The 27009-nt window shown below is 37.6% G+C and overlaps 2 protein-coding genes across 4 annotated transcripts in view; one reads left to right on the plus strand and one right to left on the minus strand.

Moving 5' to 3' along the window:
- The window catches only part of LOC136678612 (chromodomain Y-like protein), a 105281-nt gene extending 90891 nt beyond the window's left edge, over positions 1–14390 (plus strand). Inside the window, exons 6-7 of the mRNA XM_066656662.1 lie at positions 13255–13398; positions 13977–14390. Of these exons, the coding sequence (XP_066512759.1) occupies positions 13255–13398; positions 13977–14135 (303 nt within the window). The 3' untranslated portion in view covers positions 14136–14390. The remainder of the gene's footprint in view (positions 1–13254; positions 13399–13976) is intronic.
- Positions 14391–18413: 4023 nt separating this feature from the next.
- The window catches only part of LOC136678613 (tRNA selenocysteine 1-associated protein 1-like), a 37610-nt gene continuing 29014 nt past the window's right edge, over positions 18414–27009 (minus strand). Inside the window, exons 7-10 of one of the 3 annotated variants that reach the window (XM_066656666.1) lie at positions 24316–24553; positions 23553–23595; positions 22057–22144; positions 21245–21373 (exon numbers count right to left, since the gene is read on the minus strand). In XM_066656666.1, the coding sequence (XP_066512763.1) occupies positions 22089–22144; positions 23553–23595; positions 24316–24553 (337 nt within the window). In that variant the 3' untranslated portion in view covers positions 21245–21373; positions 22057–22088. Of the gene's footprint in view, positions 21374–22056; positions 22145–23552; positions 23596–24315; positions 24554–27009 lie in introns of all 3 variants that reach the window. The other 2 variants (XM_066656664.1, XM_066656663.1) reach the window with 2 other exon arrangements.

Genomic DNA, 27009 nt, shown 5'->3' on the forward strand with positions numbered 1-27009 from the left:
CTCAACACTATTCAATTGAGTCAGAGCCATTGCTCAAATCAATAATCATGAATTGCAGCTCCAAAACTGTTCCCTTAATATTCAGCCATACTCCCATATGGGTATTACAATCAAACTTAACTTGGCTATTGGACCTATGACCTTGGTGCATCCTGTTCATGTTTCCCCTCTTGAAACTATCCCGTTCCTTATTGGCAAAGATAATCTTAAATGATTCAAACCACTGATCGACTTTAAACGTTTAAAAATTTGGGCTTAATTGCATGAGCCTCTGCCCATATTTTCTTCAAACCACTATGAAACTCAATGTTGCCACCTTGAGGCTTGTCCCAAATCATTAGGAAGTTAACCTGATTACACTTTCATTGAGATGGAGCATGATGAACCCATGGTGGTCACTCAAGAGACTGCAGTCTCACCCTGGCCCCCTAGTGCCATACTTGAACAGAGAAACTCGTTCCTTTGCACTTTCACCACTCTTAATGCCATAGACACAGCTGGTCTTCACATCAATAATTGCATAAAAATCCAAGATCACCACGTCAAAATTGCTGTCCTGGCCCTTTGGGCTGACAAGTCTGCCGTAAGTAGAATGCCCTTCAATGCACTGCTCATCACCAAGCTGGACATCCTGTTGGTGAATGGTCCTTGTTGCTTTCCCCTCAACCCAATTCCGAGAGTGACATCCCCCACAGATGGCATCTGTGCCTTAACCATTCAGGGAACAAAAGGATACTTACACACAATTTCTTGGTCGTCCCAAACTTACCACATGATGCGTAAATTGGTAGCAATTTACTGGTGAGATTGGATGTCCATGTGGACACGTGGGCAGCCTTGGCCTAATGCTTAGAGGACCTCACTTAGTACCAGAAGGTTGCCAGCTCGATCCCCAGGACCGGCAAGAACATCCATGCCTGAAGTGCCCTAAAGCAAGGCACTGAACCCCCAAATGCTCCCCGGGCACCAGGGATGGCTGCACACTGCTCTGGGTGTGTGTTCACAGCCCCTAGTGCACTAGTGTGTGTTCACTGCCACAGATGGGTTAAATCCAGAAGACACATTTTGTTGTACGCTGTACAGTGACAAGTAAATGCACATTTCATTTTCATTTCATTTCAACAACATACTTTTGTTTTTGACCTCAATAAACACTGCGTCCCCAGATGTCAGCAACTTTGAGTCAGAACAAACCATTCCAGAAGTGTGCCATGTAGCCAACTGAGGCCCCATAGTGGCACCAGTGAAAACAGCAATTGTACCCATCCTCTCGGTCATGCGTCCTGGCCAACACTTAAATCCTCGTGCTCTTCCAAACTTCACCTCAATTCTTTGAATTTGGGCTCTCCATAATAGCCACAAGATTGACCTACCTGTTCGCGCAAAATGATTCCACACAGACTATAACGATCCCTCACCTCTCCCCTCTGGGTTAGCTAGTCAGTCCTAGATTCCATGACTTTAAGTTACTAATACCTGTTATAGGACCAATACCCAGTTCATTGATTCTCAATCACCCAGAACCAAGGGTGACGTATACTCGACCTTCACAAGCCATTGCTCTATTCCCACCTCTTAATATTGACAAGGATGCCATTCACAGAATAGACCTCCCTAGAAGAATCCCATGAACCCTCTTTCTCTTCTGACCAAAATAAACTATCCGACTCTGAATTCCTGACTCGGGTTGAACAGGTAGTGAAAGAAGCTAATGCCCTCCAGAATGAGGAAGAATGCACCAAACTTCGCAATGTGCTTCATAAGTACCACAAGTTTTTGCAAAGGCTTCAATGGACCAGGCCAAACAAGGTGCCTGGTCAGGGAGACACTAAAACCAAATAAAAAGGGTGTTGATTATTGACTAAAAACACATTTACTTTTGACCTCCCTCATTCTTTTTCCTGTTTCTCTTTTCCTCTCATTGTTACTATTTTCTAGGCAGCAAGCTTATTTTAGACTGAGGACACTCAGGGTGTAAGACCCTAATCTATCTGAACTATATCAGTACTATTATCTTTCATAAGTGTAACATCAGTCAAAAGTGGAGTGTAAGGTTAAGCCTCCCTGAGGCAGTCGATGGTAACTCACATATAACTGTCCAAAACAAATTCTGAGCATTGCTTAAGCATCTGCTAAAATGGCTTTTTTGTTCATTCTCCTGAAAACCAGCTCCTTAAGGATCGCTGCACTTGAACCTGGGCCTGGCTCAGGAAGCATATTGAAGGACCAGCCAAGATTGCTGATCACTTCACCTTCACTGGGTTTATTTGGCTGAATTTTGCAAAAACCTGTAGATAGGACTTGCCTGAAACCATCTCACCAACTGGGCAAGACAGAGCCAAGTAGAATTTGGAAGCTGTAAGTCAGGCAAAGGCAGACATAACCCACTATGGTTCTAAAAAACAGCCCAAGTGTCAGGAGACCATTTCTGGCACATAATGGCACGAGAAAATATCTATCACTTATAAGATGTTATTAATGTTGGGTCCTGGCAGGACTCCACTTAAGTTCAAGTAAAAAAGCATGCCTCTTGTAGCATATCATGATGATAATCGTGATCTATACATAATGCCAGTATGATAAGCGATACCCAGTGTCCTGTCGCCACCACACCCTGGTGTTTGGTAACCAGTACCCAAGCTGAGATTATTGGGAACCATCAGTTAGTAAACACCCCTATGGGACTCATCTCATCACCCCCTTGCACCCCCATGCACCCATGCATGGTCTACTTCTGAGACCTTACTAGTTACCTTAATAGGCCTAGGATATTCTCATAACTTTTTTGCATAACCTGTTTCTATTTTAAGCACACTCAAGCGCTACAAAACAAACTAGAAACCTGGTCTGAGAAAATGGTTACATTTGTTGGGCATAGGAGATCGGAGCAAAGTTGCATTGCAGTTTTAGGCACAAAGCAGAGGGCAAGCATGATGGACCCACCATTCAGGTAGTGCATGAATAGGATACTCCCATGAAGGAATTGGAATACTCCTAGTCAATTAACCAAAACAATAATTAAAACATGCACCCACACAGCTAGTAGTAAAGGCATCAACCCTGAAGGTGTGTTTGAATTTGCCTACTGATCCCACTTCCTCCACAAAAGTTACTTTTACAATGTTGCAGCTCTATGTTCCCCTGTGGAAAAATACACCTGCAAATGGAGAGATATATAGTGGACTCAGGACAAAACCTCAAATTTTAATCTTTCATTTTTAAGCAGACTACCTTTGGTTAAATCTGGTTTCTCTAAATATCAAGGAAGATTGGGGAACCGTCCCAGCCACCCCAACCTTGTAGTCAGCACCATTGTAATTAAAATTCATTAAGCAAAGGGAACGCATGGCCCTCTTCACAGCGAGAGATAATCTAATCAACAAGAGTTGAAATAATCAGGACATCTTATTATGTAACCTCTGAGAGCAAATCAAGTCCTAACATTAAAAAAATATATTTTCCCATGTTCAATATGGAATGGATATTACCACAAAACACTGAGAATTCACTGACAATTAAATTTACACCAAATATGATTCATAAATTCAAGAAGAAATAAGTTCATGATTAAATCTTCAGGAGCAACTGTGCCCTCACGTGGAACAAGAGCACCCTCAAGTGGGTGCCCTGAAATAAAACTGCGTGGAACTTCAAAGAGTCATTTGTTCCTGCGCCTGCTAAAACCCCTTAGTCGGGCTCTAAGGACTAACACCATCCTGGACCAATCACCAGCAGTTCTGCTGAGCCCTCAAGGTCCAATCAGTACATGGGCTCCTCCCCTGGAAGGTCTTCTGCAGAGAATGAATTTTCAGTCTGTTTCAACTTCATTAAAAAAGTTCAGTTGGAGTTCAGATCTTCGGTTCCAGCACAGAGTATTAACTATGAATCATTTTCACGATTCATCTTCAACAAAAAAGGCAACGCACTCCTCTCAGATATGCTTGACTCCACAGAGAAAAATCTCAGAAAGAGCTGACTCCATTTTAAGTATTGAACCTTCTGCAGAAGGCCGTACTACTATTGAGTTAATTGTTAATTTTATTTTATTTTACTTCCTTAATTTGTTTCTTTGTTGCTCAACATAAGCTTCCACGCTAGAACTGATCAACGGTTTGTACACTGGATTTGGCAAAGCAAGTAGACACGTCTGAGATTAGTCTAAAAATCTGAAGTTATAGGACCACAGATGTTGGCATTCAGGTAGGAACGAGCGCTTCGCAGATCCACCCAATCTGCCGCCCAGAGTACCAAAAAAAACAGCTAGGTCAGATTGAGAACGGCTGATGTCCCCAAAGGCTCGGGTAACTCATCCTCCATCAACCATGTGTCGCCTCTCTTCAGAGCCCAGCCAACAAGCCCAGAGAGGCAGTCCTTCAGATTCCCTGACCACGGAGCTGACTGATGACCCAGGACCATCACCTCAGACCCGGAGCTTAATCTGGAACTTGAGTCAGTCCCCCAATCTTTGTTGATCTTTAGAGAAACCAGATGGGTGATTTAACAAAAGGGAGTTTGCTTTCAAATGAAAGAGATGGTAATTTGAGGTTTTGTCTTAGTCCACTACATACATTTGCAGGTCTATATTTCCACAGGGGAACATAGAGCCACAACATCGAAAAAGACTGTGGAGGAAGTGGGAACAGTAGGCACATTCAAACACACTTTCAGGGTTGATGCCTTTACTACTAGGTGTGTGGGTGCATGTGTTAATTATTGTTTTAGTTAATTGACTAAGAGTATTTTAATTCTGGAACTTTGAGGTGAAGGTCCTGGGCTGTCACTCAGCTCAGTGTTAAGGGAATCTGAAGGGCTGCCTCGCCGTGCTTATTGGCTGTGAAAAAGCTCATTCTTTGGTGATCTCAAAAGCATGCATTCCAGGTTCCGATTCTGTTGATAATTGCACACAATTCCAATTTGTTTAATAATTACACACCTCTTTTAGTTCCTGGTTATCATTTACCTCTTAGTAGTCTCAGTTAACACACTCCACATATATTAATTCCCATTCATCACACAATATTGAAGGTCATATAAGGATTTTGGTTTGCCAATTGGCCCAGTCTAAGAAGCATTATATATCAATCCCATCTTATGAATGTAATTTTATGTTTAAATAAATAACTTTTCTGTAGTATACTAGTGTGATGTGTTTGTGTGGAATCTGCTCATTGAAGTCAAGTGTAAATCTGAAAAACAGACCCCATTCTTAACCCAGGGTAATAGCAAAATTAATCTTAAATAAAGTTGTATGTTACCTACTCAGCGGATCAATCATAATAAATTTAATCAAATAAATAATTATTAATTAATAAGCAATAAATGACTATTTATTGCTGACTCCACTCCAGCAAACCTTTAAAGGTGTTTTGTGTTGATTATTCAAATTTTCTGAGATAATGACTTTGGGTTTTCATTGGCTGTAAGCCATAATCATCAACATTAAAAGAAATAAATGCTTGAAATCAACCACTCTGTTTGTAATGAGCCTATATAACGAGTTTCACTTTTTTAATTTAATCACTGAAATAAATTAACTTTTTGATGACATTCTAATTTATTGAAATGCACTTGTATATTATGGCGTAGCTCATATGAAATTACCTAATTGTCAGAGATTGCTGAGGTTTGCGGTATTAAGCCTATCTGTGTTAAGACCTAGTGCCAATACTAAATCTAAAATTTGACTACAGTAATGTGTAAGCCCTGTTACATTTTGTTTAATACCAACATTTTCTGAGGGTCACTGAGCAGTGAGCCATGGTTTCGGCTGCTAACTTTAGCAGGACTGGCTCACTTTTTTGTGTTAGACATCGATTCTTGTAATAAGTGCTTTTCTGTTGGATTGTGTGGTTATAATGTTTAGAGTGATAAAGTTACATTTTATGGTTGTAATAACATGGTCCAGTTTATTATATGAACCAGAGAGCGAGAGAGAGAGGTGTGTGTGTTTGTCTGTGAGAGAGAGGGAGACAAGTGTCTTAACAGAAGCCCCAAGAGCTGTTCACAATCAATTTGAATATTCCTCTGCTCTGAAGCTCTGTGTGTGTGAGAGAGAGATGTGTAGACAGGTGTTTGTCTGTGAGAGAGAGAGACAGAGAGGGCATGTTAGCAGAAGCTCATTCCCACAAATGAATAAAATCACTATTATTGTTTAAAAACGATCATGTGATAATTAACATGCACAAATAACTAAAGTATCAGTGATCAACTAGAAGGTGGAAGTTCATGACTGAGCTTGGAATATGGTGTGTCACATATTACAAACATTATTGCAACGTTAGCTTATATACTGCTTAATAGCTATGAGGTTTATATTTGAAGAACAATCAGACCAATACTACGCTTAAAATACCACCCATTTAAAAAGAATGGCAATATATTATGACTGCTACTTTTCAAAAAAATGAATTAGATTTCCACCTTAAATTAACACTTCAAATAACCTTTAAAAACACTTAACAGAAACAGATATATAAAACAAATAGAACCTTAAAAAGTCTCCTATTATATTTTGCAGACAACCATTAAAAAAATTCCACATTACAAAAAGTAGCCTTTTTATTTAGGCTTCCACCTTAAATAATTGACCACTTCGTAAAAACAGTTAAATTAAAATTAATACCACATTAAAAGTTTTGCAGTATATTTTCTTGGCCACCTTGAAAAAATCCACTTTTAAAAAATCTGCCATTTTATTTAGGCTTCCACATTAAGTAATTAAGTTAAGAAGACAACTTCATCGAAACGGTCACATTAAAATAAGTATCACTTTAAAAAGTCTCACATTACACATTATAAAATGGGAATGGTTGGTGATATTAGCTTCCTGTTTGTGGAACTTTTCAAGATGGGTGGTGACCATGGCCATGGCCATTTTTAAGTCGGCAATTTTGGATCCAAATTTAGTTTTTTCAATGGGAAGAGTAACTTACAACTTACACATTACAAAAAGTAACGTAACTTTTCTTTCATGAGTTATTTACAAATTTGACCACTTATAAAATGTGTTGAAAGTGCTGCCCATTGTGTTGGATTGTCAAGGCAACCCTCTTCTCCCGCTCTTCACACACTGATAGCAACACCACAGGAGAAATACTAGCACAGGCTTCCAGTATCCATAGTTTCAGGTGCTGCACATCTTGTATCTTCACAGCATAGACAATTGCCTTCAGATGACCCAAAAGATAAAAGTCTATGTGGGTCAGATCGGGAGACCTTGGGGGCCATTTAACTGGCCCATTATGACCAATCCACTATCCAGGAAACTGTTCATCTAGGAATGCTCCGACCTGACACCCATAATTTGGTGGTGCACCATCTTGCTGGAAGAATTCAGGGAACATGCCAGCTTCAGTGCATAAAGAGGGAAACACATAATTATGTAGCAATTTCGCATATCCAGTGGCCTTGAGGTTTCCAGTGATGAAGAATGGCCCCATTATCTTTGTACCCCATATACCACACCATACCATTTATTTTTTTGTTTCAACAGTCTTGGAGGGATCTATCCAATGTGGGTTAGTGTCCAATAGCGATGGTTTTGTTTGTTAACTTCACCATTCACATAAAAGTTTGCCTCATCACTGAACAACATCATCTGTGTAAACTGAGGGTCCTATTCCAATTTTTGTTTTGCCCATTCTGCAAATTCAGTGCGTCGATCTAGGTCATCCTCGTTGAGATGGAATTTGTAAGGGTGCCATTTGTGAGTAGCTAATATTCGCCGAAGGGATGTTTGACTCTCCAGTGACATGCGGAGGGTGCTACGCTGTGGGCTCTTGCTGAATGAAGCTAGGGCCACCACATTTTAGCAAATCCAACATTGAACCAGTTTCACGAAACTTGGCAAGCAGTTTGCTAACTGTAGCATGGGAGATGGGTGGTCTCATAGGGTTTCTTGCATTGAAATCTGCTGCAATGACCCGGTTACTGCGTTCACCAGAAATCAACCCAATTTCTATCCGCTCCTCAAGTTTTAACCTCTGTGACATGTTAATGGCTGTAAAGAAAGAGAAACTTGTAAATAACTCATGAAAGCACACTATTGTTTTTCTTGTGAAATTCCCAATAAGTTTGATATGTCACATGACCCTCTTCCCATTTAAAAAAAAAAAAGTTGGATCAAAAATGGCAGACTAAAAATGGCCACCATGGTCACCACCCATTTTGAAAAGTTTTCCCCCTCCCATATACTAATGTGCCACAAACAGAAAGTTAATATCACCAACCATTCCCATTTTATTAAGGTGTATCCATATAAATGGCCCACCCTGTATTTTGCAGGCTACCTTTTAAAAATGTTACCTTTAAAAATCAACCATATTATTTATGTTTCCACCTTAAGAAAATGAACATGTCAAATAAATGGAAAACCTAAAGTTCCTACCACCTTAAAAAGTCTCTCATTTTATTTAGACTACCACATTCAATAAACTGCTGCTGAAATGTCATGTTCCACCTAAAACTATTTTATTTAGGTTTCCATCATAAGTAATTCACTACTTCATTAAAATTGTCACTTTAAAATAAATACCACCTTAAAAGTCTCCCATTATATTTTGATGGCCACCTTAAATGTATCAGCCATTTTATTTAAGCTTCCACATTAAGTAAACGACCACAGCAAAAGAGACACCTGAATAATTCCTACCACCTTAAAAAGGTGCATTATATTAAGTATATAAAAGTCTCTCATTTTATTTAGACTACCTCGTTCAATAAACTGCTGCTGGAATTTCACATTTCCACATTAAATATCCAGCCACATTTATCCAGAGCTTCCTTAAATCAGTACCTTATTCTGTTATTCCTATGCATTAAACTCTGTGAGTATGAGTCTGTGTGTATTGTCTGAGTGTGTGAGAGAGGCAGTTAAATGTCAGCGTTCCGGAAAGTTCTACCATACATTTCCCAAGAGGGGACCATGTCTTGTTTGAATGAGCGCTGGACGGGCACTGTACCCCACATCGCAAAACTAATCACATTGTACAAGCAAGTACCCTTTGCAGATTTGTTTGTGCTATGGCAGTGTAAAAACACACAAACATTTTAAAGAAAGGTGTGCGTACACAGTCAAAAATTACATTGAAGTCTATGGGGGCCTGGTATCCTCCCTAGTGCAGAACAAACATTTATAACTCAAAAACTCTATCGTGAAGTTATTTCATATTTATAGGTGTTAGAAAGTGGACATTTCCTACCATTTAGATTTAAATGAAGCTTCTAGATGAGAGTATAAGAAATCATTTAGCTGAAAAAGGCATATTCACAAAAACACCTGAGTTAGTGTGGATTATGACATCATCCACTCTATCTTTCCCCATTCAAATGAATGGAGGGATATTGAAGGAGGGATAAAATGAGACACATGAGTGCAATTTATTTGACAAGCCAAATTAATAATAAGAAAAAGAATGATTTTGAAGAACAGTATTTTGGCTTTGACAAGCCAAATTAATAATAAGATTTCGAAGAACAGTAACTAGGTATTGACAAGACAAAATTATAATAATTAAAATCATTCTAAATATTTGTGAACCAACCAATAGGCCTTTTTCACACAAGGAGTGGGGGGCAAGTTCCGGAGTTTTGTTATTCATTGTCTCTAGCCGAACTCCCACACTTTAGTCAGGACAATATGGTCAGAGCCGTTGATGAGCTATCAAGGACAAAATGAGCAAAACGCAATAAAGGTTATACATTATGTTAATGATTCCAGTTCTGCAACTAAGCTACTTTAGCTGTGTGCTAACAACATTCTACCAATTTAGGGTTGGAAAGAACTGTTAATCTAATTGTTAAATAAACTATATTTTATTGCACTGTTATAAATGCTTGCATTATTGTGTTTCTGCTTAATGTCTAATGTTGTAGATAAGGCCTAGGTATTACTAAAATTACTTTAAAGAAAACCGAGGAACCACACAGGATAGAGTTCCAAGTACAGCTAGTTCAGTTCAGCAGTTACTGCATTGCAGTTCGCAAATCCATTTTAATTAACCCAATTAGATAATACCATTGCTTCTGTAAACCCAGTAAGATAATACCATTGCTACTGTGTGTAGGCTTGTGTGTAGTTAACCCACACAGGACACAGGGCAGACACACAGACATACATATTCGCGCAAACACACCTGTCCACCTCCATTGCTGTGAGGAAGTATAAGCATATAACACACCCTTTCAATAGAAATCTTACAAATGAACACAAGATAAGTATACACACACATTCCTGTTGCTAAAAAATTTCTTTCTTAAAAAAAAAACAAAACACTTTTTGGCCCTCAACAATTTTTGGTCCATCATTTAACCAGTATGGCTGAATCTCAAAAGACACCATATTCCCTATATTGGGCACTAGATATGTTATAGGAATATTTATTTTATAGTCAGTTACTTACAACTAGCCAAGCAGTGTTTGTATTTTGCATTTTTTTCTGTTGTGTTGTGAGGCTTAATTTAAGTTGGCAGCTACACTTAGTCAACCCTGTTACTTATGCAGTACTGAAGATGCTTTGGAAAATTAAAAAAAAATCAAGCACCCTTCAATTTGAGCCCTGTATATAACATAAAATATCACGCTACACTAGTCTGTACAATGGCAATCAGTTTACACTATAAGCCAGTTATATACCCACCAGCGTGATATAACTGAAATTTTTGGGTGTAATATAGCTAGATGTCCTGTGGGTCAACATGGGTGCTACATGCATGCGTGCCGTTGGAATTACACTGAAAGTCAGCCCCTCACTCCTCCTAATTGCAATTAGTAATTCCTTTCTGAGATCCACATCTGCTGGGAATGAGTGGAAACTCAAATATGGCTGTTTTGTTTAGAATTTGTGTACAGTGGTATGCTACAAAATAACTTGCTACTCACATGCACAATTGTGAATAAACAAATGCTCCAAACGGAAATTATTATACACAGCACCGTCCAGACCGGAAAATATAGACCCCAGAAACGAGAAAAAGGCATCTCATGTGGACACCACATGAATTGTGCATTACAATGCTGTAGATGGTCAGTCAGCTTCTTGAGTTTGTGTGTGTTTGGGTACATGGGCACCTGCGCATTTGTGCAGCCTGTGTGTGTGTTTGTGCGCAAGTACAAGTGTGCCCACAGTATTTTATATGCATGTGTGCATGATACTGTGTGCCTATCATCATATGCACGGACCTCCATGCACATGTTGCAAGGGAATTCAAAGTCAGTGATGTGTTTTCACACTCCAGACCCTTTAGGGGAACCGTGCTATATTATTTGGAAAGAAGATATGTGGGACTAGGGGGAGCGAGATTTAAAAAATGGTCCCTTTCAAACCTTAGACACTACCTGTTGATTGGCGTAGCTACAGAATTTGTACTTTTTTTTCGTTTAAGAAGAAGATATTACATAAAAGAAATCATTTTTGTTATGCTGTTTACTTGTTTCATTATTTAATATATTTTGTTGAATAAAAATAAAAAGCAAAATTGAATTTATAGCTATGGAATAAACTGATGGATGCAAATTACTTTAGTCAGTTCCAGGTTATACCTAAGAACATTAAGGGTTTTCATATTTCATGGAAGGGTATGTTTCATTTGTTAATCAATTCAGCTGCTTGAGTATAGTATGCAATTAAAATAATTTCAGTGTTCATTTGCATACACAATTTATATAATATTCACACACACACACATTTTTTATTTATTTAAAAAAAAACATTTTCTACGGAATGTCTGAGATACTTTAGTCTATGATTATTTGTCTATCTACACTAAAGGGACAGAATATTTTTTGGTATAAATAAATAACCCCCATAACTAGTGTTGGATGATATCACTTATTAAAATACTGTCATATATTTTCTAAACAATACCAACATATACCATATTACTTTTTTACTTGCTCAAAGAATGTGTTTTCTTGCATCATAGAAGTGTTTAATCGCCTCACAGGTTTTCAGATCAGGGCTGTACTCGCTGAGTGGGTCTTGCAGAGCATGCATTAATCATGTGGACTTCTAGCAAAAACTTGCTAGCCATTTTTTTAGTGCATCACCTCCCCAATCAATGAAGGCAGAGGCTGCATCCCATAACACATAGGACTTCTTGTAAGAAAAATGTACATACGGTTTGAACCGCTTCATCAGTATCAGTATAGTATGCAATTTACATAAATGTGGATGCATCCAGAACTTTGGTGCATTGGGTATTCCTGCCTTACAGTCTTTAAAATTGAGAGGGTTGCATATGTTGTATTTTAAGTCAATAAATAAAGATTTTGAGAACTCTCCTCATTGCAATATACCATATTGCTGACCATAGAAAAATGTGTCACAATTATTTCAATATACCGTGTCCATTTTCAAATGCAGGCCATGTTTTCTAATACCTTGACATATGCTATTAATGTCAACTGTTTAACATTATTCAAAGCAAAATCTTAGTTCCTAAACGTCTTTGTAATTAACACACCTTACAGTTGTCACCTCACTGCAATGATAGCTGAACTTCCATAAAGACTATTACACCTGCACATTTCCGGTTAATTATAAGGAAGCTACTGTGGTCATAAAAGACACCATTTAACTTTATGTATTTGTGCAACAAATATTGCAATTTCATTCATTCATTATCTGTAACCGCTTATCCAATTCAGGGTCACGGTGGGTCCAGAGCCTACCTGGAATCATTGCGTGCAAGGCAGGAATACACCCTGGAGGGGGCGCCAGTCCTTCACAGGGCAACACACACACACACACATTCACACCTACGGACACTTTTGAGTTGCCAATCCACCTACCAACGTGTGTTTTTGGACTGTGGGAGGAAACCGGAGCACCCGGAGGAAACCCACGCGGACACGGGGAGAACACACCAACTCCTCACAGTCACCCGGAGCGGGAATCGAACCCACAACCTCCAGGCCCCTGGAGCTGTGTGACTGCAACACTACCTGCTGCGCCACCGTGCCGCCATATTGCATTTTCCCCAGATTTATTTATAGAAATAAAATTTTGTTTTGGGTCTAAAATACATAATGTATAATACAGTTGGCTTATAAACTTGGCTTAATATTACCAGTCCCTGAACATTAAATTTTTTTTTACTGAGGTTCCTTGACATGCGGCAGGTAAAGCTTAATATTTATACTATTTCTGATGACAATATTTACTCTGGTAAAACACTATATATTATTTTATTATATACCATATCAGTATGTCTTATATTCAGTTAAGCTGATTAGAATCATTTCCCCCTTTCTAGGCTAATGAGATGTTGCTGAGTGGGAGGAAACTGACAGCCCAGGAGGCATGTGCCAAAGGTCTGGTGTCCCAGGTCCTCTGGCCAGGGACATTCACTCAAGAGGTCATGGCGCGCATTAGGGAGCTAGTGTCTTGTAATTCAGTTGTAAGTTGTTGGTTTTATTTTTTTTTTTTCTTAGTTTTTAGTTACTTTCATGTGCACATATAGACAAATCTTGATTAATCATTATTATTTCTACTATCAAATTCTCATGAAAAATAAAGTTTCTGTATTTTAATATATTGAAATAATTTATGTATCAGGAAATACTTTCACAGCTGGATATTTAGAAACATGACATAATGTTTACACGGAAGTTAAATAATTAATTAATTAATGTTAAAATCATATACGTCTTTGAAATCTGTCCATATGTCATATTTTCTTAAGGATTCATTATTTGCCTTCAAATTCATACTTTAAATGAATGTTATCATTTTATAAAAGGTCATGAAAAATTGTATATCCAAAGTATTAACCTGTTAAATTTACACTAATAGTATCTAAGTTTTTGTATATAATATGCTATTACCATATCCCCGTAGTAAGGATTGCACTTTTTCATAGTTAGGTTTAGTTGGTGAATAATTATTAAGTGTTCTACATTCACATAGGTCATTTGCCAATTTTCTGTTTCATTCTTAATTTATTATTTATTTTATGTTGCCATGACAACACCATAGGTTCTGAGGGAGTCCAAAGCATTGGTGCGGAACATTAACCGAGCTGCTTTGGAACAGGCCAACGAAAGGGAGTGTGAAGCGTTAAAGAGGGTCTGGGGATCTCCTCAGGGCATGGACTCTATACTAAAATACCTTCAGAGGAAGGTCAGTGAGTTCTAAGTGAATTCTAAGTGAGTTCTAAGGACTGTCATACACAAGTGCCTAAAGTTAAAGATATTTTTAATATGACATGACATCGCAGTGGTAATTGCCAGTATTTTGGATCCTCATATTCACTAGTTAGATGAAATATGGGACTTTTTCAGTTTCAAATTTCAATTTCAGCTCCAACTGATACCAAGTAAATATCAGTTTTCTTTTCCCCTTTCAGTAGACAGACAAAGTTAATGGCTCTGTTCTAATTCTTAATGTGTTTTTGTCTGGTTTTTTTTTGGGTGGGGTGGGAGGGGGTTTAAATCACTATGAACACATGATTATATTACTTTCTATGTTTTTTTACGTTATTTTCTAGTTTCAACAGAACATCTTGGGGGGGGGGGGGCTATGTTTGTACAACTGCAGTGTAAAATTAACAGCTATACAATGTGGAAAATTATTTATACTCTGTATATATTTTATATTTATTAAACATAGTGTTTGGGGAAAGAGCTGGTCCTGTGTTCCACAACCAGGGCAAAATCTGCATTGTTCCTCCTGTATATGAGGTTCAAATATTGGACAGACTCTCTTCTCCAGTGCCCCTGCATAGACCTTACCGGGAGGCTGAGGAGTGTGATTCCCCCTATAGTTGGAACAAACCCTCCGGTCTCCCTTCTTAAAGATAGGAACCACCACCCCTGTCTGCCAGTCTAGTGGCACTGCCCCCAATGTTCATGTGATGTTGCAAAGACATGTCAGCCAGGACAGCCCTACAATATCCAGACCCTGGAGGAACTCGGGGCAGACCTCATCCACCCCCAGGGCCCTACTGCCAAGGAGTTTTCTGACTACCTTGGCCCAGGTGATAGACGAGCCCTCCCTGGTGTCTCCAAACTCTACTTCCTCTTGTAGAAGCTGGTGGGATTAAGAAGATCCTTAAAGTATTCCTTCCACCGCCTAATGACATTGAGGTCAACAACTCCCCACCCCCTACAGCGTTGGTGGAAAACTGCAACAGCCGAATCCACAATCCTCTTGGCCCCTTGGTCAGCTGCCAGCCAGGCTCAATAGGACTCTTTCTTCAGCTCGACAGCCTCCCTCACCTGGAGTGTCCATCACCGAGTGCAGGGATTGCCACCACGACTGGCACTGTGGTAACCTCCCATAGCAAATCCCACAGAGGAGTCACAGCAGTCAGATGATCAAAGGGTCATTGTATTAATAATTTCACAGTAGAATGCTTTCAGGTTTTTGAATTTTACCAAACACCAACTGTTATGAAGGTACAAGCACGCAGTGTGTAGAACCCTATTGCTTCTGTAAGGATTTTTTCTCCTTCCTCCTCTTAAGTGTTTGAGTATGAAGTGATTTTAAAACCAATTGTTTTTGTTAGGACTATTTAATTATTGGTCCTAGCACTATAGTGGTTTTCTTCTGCTGCTTCTTTTTCTCAAGATGAAACTTGATGGGCAGCCCAAACCATAAGGCCTACAGACTAGTAAACTCCCACCATTGGTGGCACTATAGCGAAGCAAAAGGATTCCTGTATCTCTACCCTGTGTGACGTAGAGACAAAATATTATAAATCAAAGATTTTTAAGCACAAACTGGTCGCTGGATGCACATACAGTATGTGGTATCAGTAGAATCCTAAGAATCTGAACTTTTAATATTTATTTTTAAAAAGAAGTTTAAAATTTGTGTGCCCAAAAAAGGGGTGTAGCTCACATTACCAAATACATCTATAAATCATCCATTTATGTCCATGGGGGCACTTCCTAAATATATAAAACATGGTGTAACCAGGGCTAGGGCTACTATAGGTACAATTCATATTGTCAGCTTGAAAATATGGAATTTCTCATTGAAAATGAAGCATATCAGCAAGCAGTTTGGTTTACACTATACTCTGCGTATTGTCTCACAAATTTGACATTACAAGTATTATCAGAAAAAAAGCATATTTATTTCTCAGTTGACAGGAATATGAAAATGGAATTTTTCGAACTAGTCCCTGGACTACTATCTGTATAACCTGTAGGTAAATAATTATGAAGTAACTTTGGACACACTGTTGCTGCAATGTTTCAACAAATATGAGTGGGTGTAGCTCCATGCACTCTTTGAATTATAACTTAAAGATTATGCTCTACATACTCTACATATGTCCATACTGGGTCACAATAGAGACTGAATAAATAAATAAATGGGTTTAATCTCACCAATGCTTTCAAACCACAGTCTCTTATGCAGAATCTCCTTCATCCTTCTCTGTCAGTCAGTGTGTGTTTGGAGCAATAGGCAGAGGCCCACAGTTACCCCTCCCCTCTACCAGTGATGAAGAAGCCAAGAGAGCAAAGACTCAGCAATGCTTGCATATACACTGATGGACCATAAAATTTTGACCAACTCTTTGTTTCTACACTCACTGTACATACTCTCAGCTATACTACAAATGAACAAAAATACTTGCATACATTGTGTGGATTATAGCACAATCTAAAGATGTAGTTAAACCAACATCGGTGTTCTGATGTCTGTGTGAGAAGGAGGGGTAGCTATTAAGTGGGGCACCTTCTGGTCTATAGAACATTGACGTGGTAGAGGGAGGGGTAGGTATTGATTTTCTGGTCTGCAAGAAAGGTGAACAGCTTGCCTCGAATTGTCCTCTCATGACTCTACAGCTCTCTCCTTTTAGTCCATTTCTACTCCCCCTTACACAGTCTACTCTGTTTAGGCTGTAGGACAGTCTCTACAGGTGCTGGTCATAAAATTAGAATATCATGAAAAAGTTGATATATTTTAGTAATTCCATTCAATAAGTGAAACTTGTGTATTATACTCATTCATTACACACAGACTGATATATTTCAAGTGGTTATTTCTTTTAATTTGATGATAACTGACAACTAATGAAAACCCCAAATTCACTATCTCAGAAAATTAGAATATTGTGAAATGGCTTAATATTGAAGACACCTTGTGCCCCACACTAATCAGTTAATTAACTCAGAACACCTGCAAAGGCTATTAAATGGTCTCTCAGTCTTGTTCTGTAGGCTACACAATCATGGGGAAGACTACTGACTTGACAGTTGTCCAAAAGACAACCATTGGCACCTTACACAAGCAGGACAAGACACACAGAGCTCTGTCTCCAAGCACATTAATAGAGAGGCAAAGGGAAGGAAAATATGTGGTAGAAAAATGTGTACAAGCAATAGGGATAACCACACCCTGGAGAGGATTGTGAAACAAAACCCATTCAAAAATGTGGGGGAGATTCACAAAGACTGGACTGCAGCTGGAGTCAGTGCTTCAAGAACTACCACGCACAGACGTATGTAAGACATGGATTTCAGCTGTCACATTCCTTGTGTTAAGTCACTCTTGAACAAGAGACAGCATCAGAAGTGTCTTGCCTAGGGTAAAGACTGGACTGCTGCTGAGTGGTCCAAAGTTATGTTCTCTGATGGAAGTAAATTTAGCATTTCCTTTGGAAATCAAGGTCCCAGAGTCTGGAGGAAGAGAGGAGAGGCACAGAAACCACGTTGCTTGAGGTCCAATGTAAACTTTCCACAGTCAGTGATGGTTTGGGGTGCCATGTCATCTGCTGGTGTTGGTCCAGTGTTTTCTGAGGTCCAAGGTCAAAGCAGCCATCTAACAGGAAGTTTTAGAGCACTTCTTGCTTCCTACTGCTGACCAAATTTATGGAGATGCAGATTTCATATTCCAACAGGACTTGGCACCTGCACAGTGCCAAAGTTACCAGTACCTGGTTTAAGTACCCTGTTCTTAATTACCCAGCAAACCCACCTGACCTTAACCCCATAGAAACCCATGAGGTATTGTGAAGAGGAAGTGCAATACGCCAGACCCAACAATGAAGAACAGCTGAATGCTACTATCAGAGCAACCTGGGCTCTCATAACACCTGAGCAGTGCCACAGACTGATTGACTCCATGCCACGCCATATTGCTGCAGTAATTCAGGCAAAGAGAACCCCAACTAAGTATTGAGTGCTGTACATGTTCATATTTTTCAGTTGGCCAGCGTTTCTAAAAATCTTTTTTTTTGTATTGGTCTTAAGTAATATTCTAATTTTCTGAGAAACTGAATTTAGGGTTTTCATTAGTTGTCAGTTATAATCAAATTAAAAGAAATAAACACTTGAAATATATCAGTCTGTGTGTATAATATACAAGTTTCACTTTTTGAATGGAATTACTGAAATAAATCAACTTTTTCATGATATTCTAATTTTATGACCAGCACATTTTTTTTATTTTATTTCCATTTGTCATATTTTAGAACGCAAAAGCTGGGGCCTTGTAAAAACATATCATTACCCCATGTATCACAACCATGCCTTTAATTATTATGACTTTTATGATTGAAATTCTAAAAAATGGGGTGTCTGATTGGTGACTGTGAAATGAAGGTGCTGTGACAGGTTAATGCTGTGTTTTTCCTAAGAAAGCCGTATGTATTTTTAATTTGAATTTTTTAATTTGAATTTTTTTATATCAGACATTTTTTTAATCATAGTTTTTCACCCCCTTACAAGTTCAAGTGTGTCAAATGGCAAATTTAATTCAGGTATTAAAAAAAAATCAGATACCTATTATGCAAATATTCAAAATTCTGATTTGAATATTTGTCACTTATTTAACTCCATACAATTCAGCAGTCATCATTTTCATTTATGCTATATAATCCTTGAGCCTGTGTATTTACTGAGCGGTATAGTCATATTAAAGACATAGGCTGACCACTTACATTCTTCTGTATGATCTTATATATCATTTCCACAGAGCGATTGGACAGATGTCTGCAGAAAGCAGTCATTACACGGGATCAGCACTAGCCAGTGCTGTTTGCCTTTTTTCCTATTTTCAGCTCCTCTCAACTTTTAGTCCATTTCGACTCCCCCTTCCAAAGTCTAAACTGTTTAGGCTGTAGGACAGTGGCCATAGATTGCGTCTTTTAATTTCCGTTGGTCAATAAGTCAAGAAAAATGTTGGAGATATACAGATACATATATCAACAGCCCTATATACACTGTTGTCTTATGTACACTGTTTTTTTGTTTAATATAAATAATGATATCTCCATTTCTACTTGGTCTGTTATGTGCACTTTCCAGACTTGTTGACCAAAATGTGACAATGCTGTGATTTTTAAGTATGTACACATTGGAATGTTGCTGAAAAAAAATCTATCAGCATACACAATAACACATATCTTCATTCTATAAATTAACATGACCATTCAAAATTTCAAGGTATTTTTGATCCATTGTAATCATGACTCTATTTAGGCACTTAGGCCATGCCCAATGTTGCCCACTGTTGGGCATGCAGAAAAATACAGTTTGTCCCATTAGAGGATGTCATCCTCATGGAGTCTGTTTCGGACCAGGGCCAGCCTGTCCCTTAGAGGTGAACTAGGCATTATGCATCCAGAGGACACCCAGAAGACAGAACGGGCTGGGGTTGGATCATTTTTTCCCTTTTTCGCCCACTAATATATTTTGCGCAATGCTGCGTGGCATCACTCTGAACATCAATCCCCTTTCCAACCCTCTAATCTTCATGCAGTTAGATTTACCTGCAGGGCTGGAGGGGCCCCATGACTAAGTGTAATATTAATAACTAGGAGAACACAGTGACTATGTGAAAAAGGATAGGTGACAGAAAGACAGAATACACAGGAAAATTACAGACATTTTTATGTATAGTTTTGTTTAAGCACTGCTATGTGGCATTCTGTGTTCCAGTTCCACAATTTTAGGAGTATGCACCTTCCAGAACAGCAACAAATTTTACTGAAATTAAACTATTTTTCCTTTTGTACCGTGTGTATGATATTCTAGTGTTTGGTACTACATCATTTTGTAAAGTCAGATTTTATAAGTGTGTGAGTAAGGTTTATTTATACCACTGTAAAGTTACATAATTCTGTTCATTTAAAAAGAGTTAAGACAGTGTTTGGCATTCATCTGAAAAGCTGTGATGGCAGAAAATGTCATCTATTTTCTATATATAAAATAACATCCAGAGCATAAGACTGAGTGTGTTTAAATTAAACCTTCATCACTGGCACTGGATTTCATACTTTACCTTATGTGCTGCATGAATGAGTGTGATTTTGCAGTTCCGTTTTGAATATCAAGTGAGTACTAATTTTTTTTGTTTGTTTTTTTGCTTTAATTTAAATTACTGGTCAAGTTATTATTTTACAGTAACAATTTTACTTGAGAATTTGGCAAATCTACCCAGCTGTTATGTTTTATATTAATAGTGAGCATCTTGTGCTTGGAGCAAAGTTACTAGCTAGATAGTTTGTTAGCTTAGTAAACAGCTACTAGCAACATTTATCATCAGTTATTCCCACGCTACATTCATTAGGGAAAGTAGTAAAGTGTATAAAATAAATAAATTATTAAAATCCTGCATGAATCACTTATGCCTCCTAACTGGAGAGAGAACTATACTGTTGTGATTGTGTTAATTGTCTTAATTAATTAGGGCAGATCTGTCACATAGATGCTTTAGATTGTGATTTTTAATATTAACTAAAGACCAAGAACTTCCCAAATAGTGGCATCTTAAAAGGTTCAAGTTCATTTAAAACTGGGCAAAAAATATATATATATGTCCCAATCGTGTTCTTTCCAAGCATATTCTCTGTTCAGGAGCCTGTTTGGTGACTAATCATGTCCTCTCATGCTCTTAATCTAACTCGTGGAAATGTGCTGAACTACAGTGGCAAGCAGAGTCAGATCACAACATTTAGAAAGCGTGGAGGAGGGTGCTTATATATGAAATAAATAAATATATATATATATATATATATATATATATATATATACGTAACAAATGGACATTAATAATGAAATTTATTTTCAAGGCAAGAATTGCAATGCACACTGGACCCCTAATCCTCCCTAGAAGACATGCTGTGTAAAATAAAAAGGAAAACTTAGTGACAAAACAAATGGAATAATACTTAGTAAGTCTAAGATAAAACAATGTCTTCTCAAAGCATTTCAGACTTGTGTAAAAAGGCATTCCTCTTTCAAGAAAAAGTAGGTCCAAAATTAATGCTGGTAATCAGGAGCAGTTTACTGAGGATATTAGAGATCTGACACTATCCAAAGGCTGCCAGTAGCAAGTCATGAGTGAATCATATAGCTCCTCACTGCGCTCCATGAACTGCTGATTCATAACTTTCACATCCACCTGCGGGTTTGGATCTAGAAGAAAGAAAGGTGTCACTTAAAGCGATGCGTTATACCACAATGATCAACAAATTAAAACAGTTCTCTAATGTCCTAAATGTCTGCTTTCGTCAAAATTTCTTCTAAACAGCCATGTTTTAGCACCTGTTCCTTTTCATGATAATGCGTGTGAGAAAATGCTTGCTTCTCTTTATTCACCATTTTTTCCCCATTCTATTTTATTTATTTTTTTAAACACAGCATTGTACTTTGGTCCAGCCGAGAAAGCAGACACAAGGAGTGCTGAAAACTAGAGTTTAAATAAGAGCACAAAGACAAGTGTAAAACAGTGTGACTTAAGATCATAAGAAGAGGGGGTACAACAATTTAAGCCCCTGCATTTAACATGGGAAGCCGAGCAAAATCAGAACAGAACATGTTTTTTTACTTTTGAAATGCACAAGATTTACATATATTATGTGCAGAAATGAAGGCTAAACGAGTCGTGTCCATCCACTACAGTTATGCAAAGAGATATAGGCTCCTGTAATCAGGAGTGCCATCAAAACTAGCGAGATGGAGATTCTGCAATTTCTTTATAGATTTAATGCAGTTCAAATACTGGATGGGACAAGCAGTACCCCCCTAATAAGGTCTGAAATATCCATGCCTCCCCAAAAAAAATCTAAGTAAGTATATATCTGGCTGTGCAAACTCACCAGAGATATTCTGCTTTTTTTTCACTTCACATTTAAGAATGTCCAAAGCAACATTTCAAAATCTTGTCTTGCTTGGACCAAAGGTGTCCTACAGAATGAGCATGATTAAGAAACATTGGATTCACTTAATTTCAAAAACCTGTTTGTTTAGGGTTCTGTGTTGTTTCTGTCAAATAGAAATTGTTCTTAATATCTCTGACTTTTGCAATGTGCTGTACAATTATCCACACATACTAAAACAAGAATTTCGTATGGTGTTGGAATTAAATCAGTCAGAGAACTGGTACTAAAGTGTGGTTAGGAGGAATTGGGTGGAGACCCTAAAAGTATGTTGGTGCAGTCTGGTGCTGTGTACTGTGCCAGGTACATTGTGTGCTGTCCTCCTTTAAATAAGGGCCATTATTTTGCACATTAGTGTATTAGGGGCAAATCCAGCCAAAATTAAAACTGCTAGGAAAATAATAATAAAATGAAAATACGTTTTTTTTGCAATTTCTTTTTCCATACAAATATCATAAAATTAAAAACGAAAATTAATTTTCAAATTTTCAATCATGACAGGACATCACTGACAAAAAATAAATGAGAAATCTCACTGGGAATAAAAAAATAAATAAAACATTACTTCAAATTCATTTTGACTTATTTGCAGTTCATGTAGAGAAAGCAATAAAATGCAATATGTATTTATCTTTTCATTTTCAATTGCAATATGCAGCAAATTGAACAAATTGAAAATAAAAATTGATAAATGTGTCAGTTAAATTTCAAGTTTTCATCCCTATATGTGCTTTCAATGCCAAATGAAATTACAAGGAAAAACTCCAACTATTGCTGATTTCTTTTCATTTTACATTTTCAGTTTTAGGATAAATATTATGAAAATATATGTTGATAAGCAGTGAGTGTGGCTACCCGCCCTACTTCTTGAAGTCATCTATGATACGCAAAGTCTTATGCAGAACTGCGGCAAGAACCCATGGAGGAGCTAGAGCGACAGCAGAGCCCTGGGTCACAGTAGTCAGATACAAGTATCTGCCACACCCTGAGCCGTGGATTTCTGCAATGGATCTGAAAACTCTGGTTGGTGCTGTTCCTTCTCATCTCAGACAATCACAAGCAGCATCCATAGCACGAGAGACTATGGATAATAGTGCACTAGGGACATGCTATGTCCCTAATATGCTTAAACTTAGTGCTTTACATTGTTTGTAGCAATTATCTACAAACACTGAACTTTTCAGACTTATTTCTCGTAAGTAATCAGTACTTTTGAAAATTATCAACCTGTATACCCAAAGGAAAACAAATTTAACCTTAAGGTTTTCCTTCTGATTTAAAACCAACAAAAGGCAAAAAAGATTACAATTAATGCACAAGCAAGGTAATTATAAAGTTTTGAATGATCAGTGTATAGTTATATTCTGAAGATTTTTTCAATTGTTTTTGGCACGATTCATTTGACCCATTAAGTACAATAAATGTCTACATATTACCTTCATTGTCTTCCTCAGCTTCTTCAGTGGCATCATGAGATTGCTGAAAAGACAAAATGTAAGCAAAGGATTAACAGATTTATACAAGGGTCGGGACTTTTGGTAGGGACTTGTCTCTACCATCCCAACCCAGTTATATACCCTTGGGCTCAAATGTACATGGATTCAACAGCTATGCTTTGTTCTGAATAGAAGAGCCACACCTGCTTTAAATATAAATATACCCAAAGTACATAAAAGTTATGGCGCAGTGGACTGTTATCTGCTTTCAGATTTGTAAACAAAAGGGGGGAAAAACCCATTATATTGCCATGTCTATGTGGTTTTTGTGATCATGTCTAACAAGTCAATGCACATCTTTTTTCTCTCTTTCATCAGCACAGCTCTGGAGTGACACTCCAAAATACTCATTTTAACTTAAGCAGAGAGAACTTGGCATCATTTAGTGTATGATATATATCACAACGATCTGAATCTGCTAAAAATAATGGTTAAACCCTGACATTTTATTGACTTGATATGTTTATCCCTGCTTCTGTCCTAATTTAGACAGAGAGCAGCTTTGAATAATGCAGGCTTGTTTCCCCAACAATTCTGGTGTGAATACGGACCAGGCACTGGACAGAACCAAAGTTAAAAAAATCCAACACTGGAAGCCATGCCAAAATTTCTTCCAGTGTAACAGAGTAGCAAGTATTTTTACTCAGTAACTCTCCATACGCTTAATGACAATTTAGCATACCTTAGAAACACATGGCCTTACCTCTGTGGCTGCTTGCATGTCAGGGGGCACTGGAGGCATTCCCATCGGTGGAGGGGGTCCAATCATCCCATGAGGAACTGGAGGAGGCGTGGCATAAGGATTGTAGCCGTAGTTGTAACTGCTATACTGGTCATAACCCCAGTGCTGATAGTAATTATTATAGGGCTGCTGATAGTACTGCTGTTGGTAACTGTTGTTATAGCTGTGATTCTGGTTGTGGTAGTTACTAGATTTGCTGCTGTACAATAAATGGGGGGGGGGGGGGGCAAAAGCAAAAACATATTAGACATGGTCTCCCATGGACTCCTTTGATCCACTTTGAAGCTACTGACTGAGGCCACTTCAAAAAATGAGCTAATCTCATAATTCAAAAGCTGCAAAATGTTAGTGAGATCAACTAACAGTAAACAGTATTTATAATTATGTTTACCTGGGAGGCATTATACATGTATATTTAAAAAGAAATTTAATATAAAAAAAATAAGCATACTATATTGAAAATATTTTAAATTAAATGCTCACTGCAAAATTCTCAAGAAAATAGTAACAGAATTTGTAAAAATAAAGCTGCAACAACTAACTGCTATTATCGATAAATGCGATATCGATAAATACAGAAAAAAAAATGTAAAACAAACAAAAGTGTGGAAGTCATCAGTGCAAGGCCTTCAAACTACACACAGCATCTGCCCAACTAGGCAGATTAATGTGAGCCCCCATATTTGAAATTCCATTTAATATCATAAATATGAAATTAAAGAGAAAAAGGGACAGGAGAGTGAAGGGACAGTGCTTTGCCCTAGAGCATTCCTCCACAGCCCCCTAGCCTGGTTTCTGGCAAACCTGATCAACTTCTCAACTAAACACCCGTCAACAGTATTGCTACATGGTATACATGTTGGTTGCTAAGGTGTTGCTATGGTGTAGATGTTGGTTGCGTATGTGTTTACAGAATGATTACAGGTGTTTCAAGTGGTTGCTAGGTGTTGTTTAAAAATTAATGTAAAAGAATGAGTGGAATGACACAACAATAAAGGAGTAAATGCAAATCAGTATGGTCTGCCCTGAGATAACGTATGTGATCCATGCACAATACAATTGAGAGAAAGGACGCTTTGCTCGTTTTCTCAGCTGGTGTGTGGCAGATCAGCCCGTTGTGATATCTGAACATTCCACCATTCATTCCTATGGGGAAAATTTGTATTATTATTTTAGAAAATTTGGATGGATTAAAAAAGTTTAATAAAGAATAATAAAACCAAAAATTTCAAAAATATTAATTATTTAAAAAATAATTTAAAAAATGTAAACGTTTAACTGAAGGCCTGTATTTGCCATAAATTTTGACCAGTGGTCTTAAATATGATAAATGCTTAGGTTCATATGTTCTCATCTACTAAGCTACAAAGAACACGATAAAAATTATCAACAAAAATGTTAAGAACATGGATGTAACTGCAAAATTTGTGGTTCTCAAAACGTAACACACTGATGCATGCCATAATGAGCAATGCACCAATTTGGGATCTTGCTGATATAAAATACAAATTTTAAATAATTTCTTTCAGTATCCAAAAGTTATGAATATTGATCAGAGCCCTCCAAAAATAGATAACTTTGTTTAGGCTAACATTTTTACTTGAAATACGAAGCAAAAGTTAAGTCCAAATAACAAAAGTTGTCCATCTTTGACATAAGTAAATGCAAGTTCTTTACAAGTTAATACTGAATCACATGAAACCAACAATTTATCCCTAGACTGAAGAATTTAAGTTCTAAGTGTTTAATAGTGACCAATAAAAGTCAGTCTGGGTGAAAATGTGCACAGCTAATCAGTGTGTTATAGTATAGAAATGTTTAAAAATATGAGATAGTTACAAAAACTGCTACAGAGTTATAGAATGTAGATTAGAAATGCAGAAAAATTCCAGTGTAAATGCATCTCTGGATTTTCACCCAATATGGACGTCGTATATCGGCAGAATTCCAAGAAGCTGTTCTGTAATAAGTATCAAATATATACTTGCAAGCAGCAGTCTGAGGTTTCAAGCATGAATCAGCACAATGTGGCCTTATACATTGGTCCAGTTATACTTTAAAAATGTCTTATGTTGTTTGAGTCTAAATTACAGAGAGAGGATTTTGACTCGAAGTATATTTATCTAAAAGCCTTCACTTGTCATAACTGTTGAGCAGTGTTCTATTTATACAGATTGAGTGTGTGATGTACATAGTTTATGTGATGTGTCAGATTTTACAAACAAGGTTAAATAATATATATTGCTCATCATACACACTGGACCATGCTACAAACATAAAGTGCAACTTTGATGGTACTCTAGGCATTCCAACCTACAGAAAACACTTATTACCAGAATCCATGTTTAAGACTAAAAACTGTACTAATCCAGCTAAAGTTAGCAGGTGCTACCACTAGCCCTTGTTTATCAGTAACTCTTAAAAACCTGATTCTGAATTCTGGTTAAAAATTAACAGTAAAAATGTTACTGGTAAAAAGTCAGCATTCTGCAATTTGTGTAATTGTAGTGGCTCGTAATGGGAAATAAGGTCTTGCAGGTATTTATAGACTATAATAATAAATAAAAAAATTAATAAAACTTTTGTAATTGATACAGAATTTAACAGGCAGTAATGAGTGTGAATGAAGTGATGATAGAAATGGACTGATAGGAT

This window comes from Hoplias malabaricus, chromosome Y (assembly GCF_029633855.1).
Source record: "Hoplias malabaricus isolate fHopMal1 chromosome Y, fHopMal1.hap1, whole genome shotgun sequence".
NCBI classification, from domain to species: Eukaryota; Metazoa; Chordata; class Actinopteri; order Characiformes; family Erythrinidae; genus Hoplias; species Hoplias malabaricus.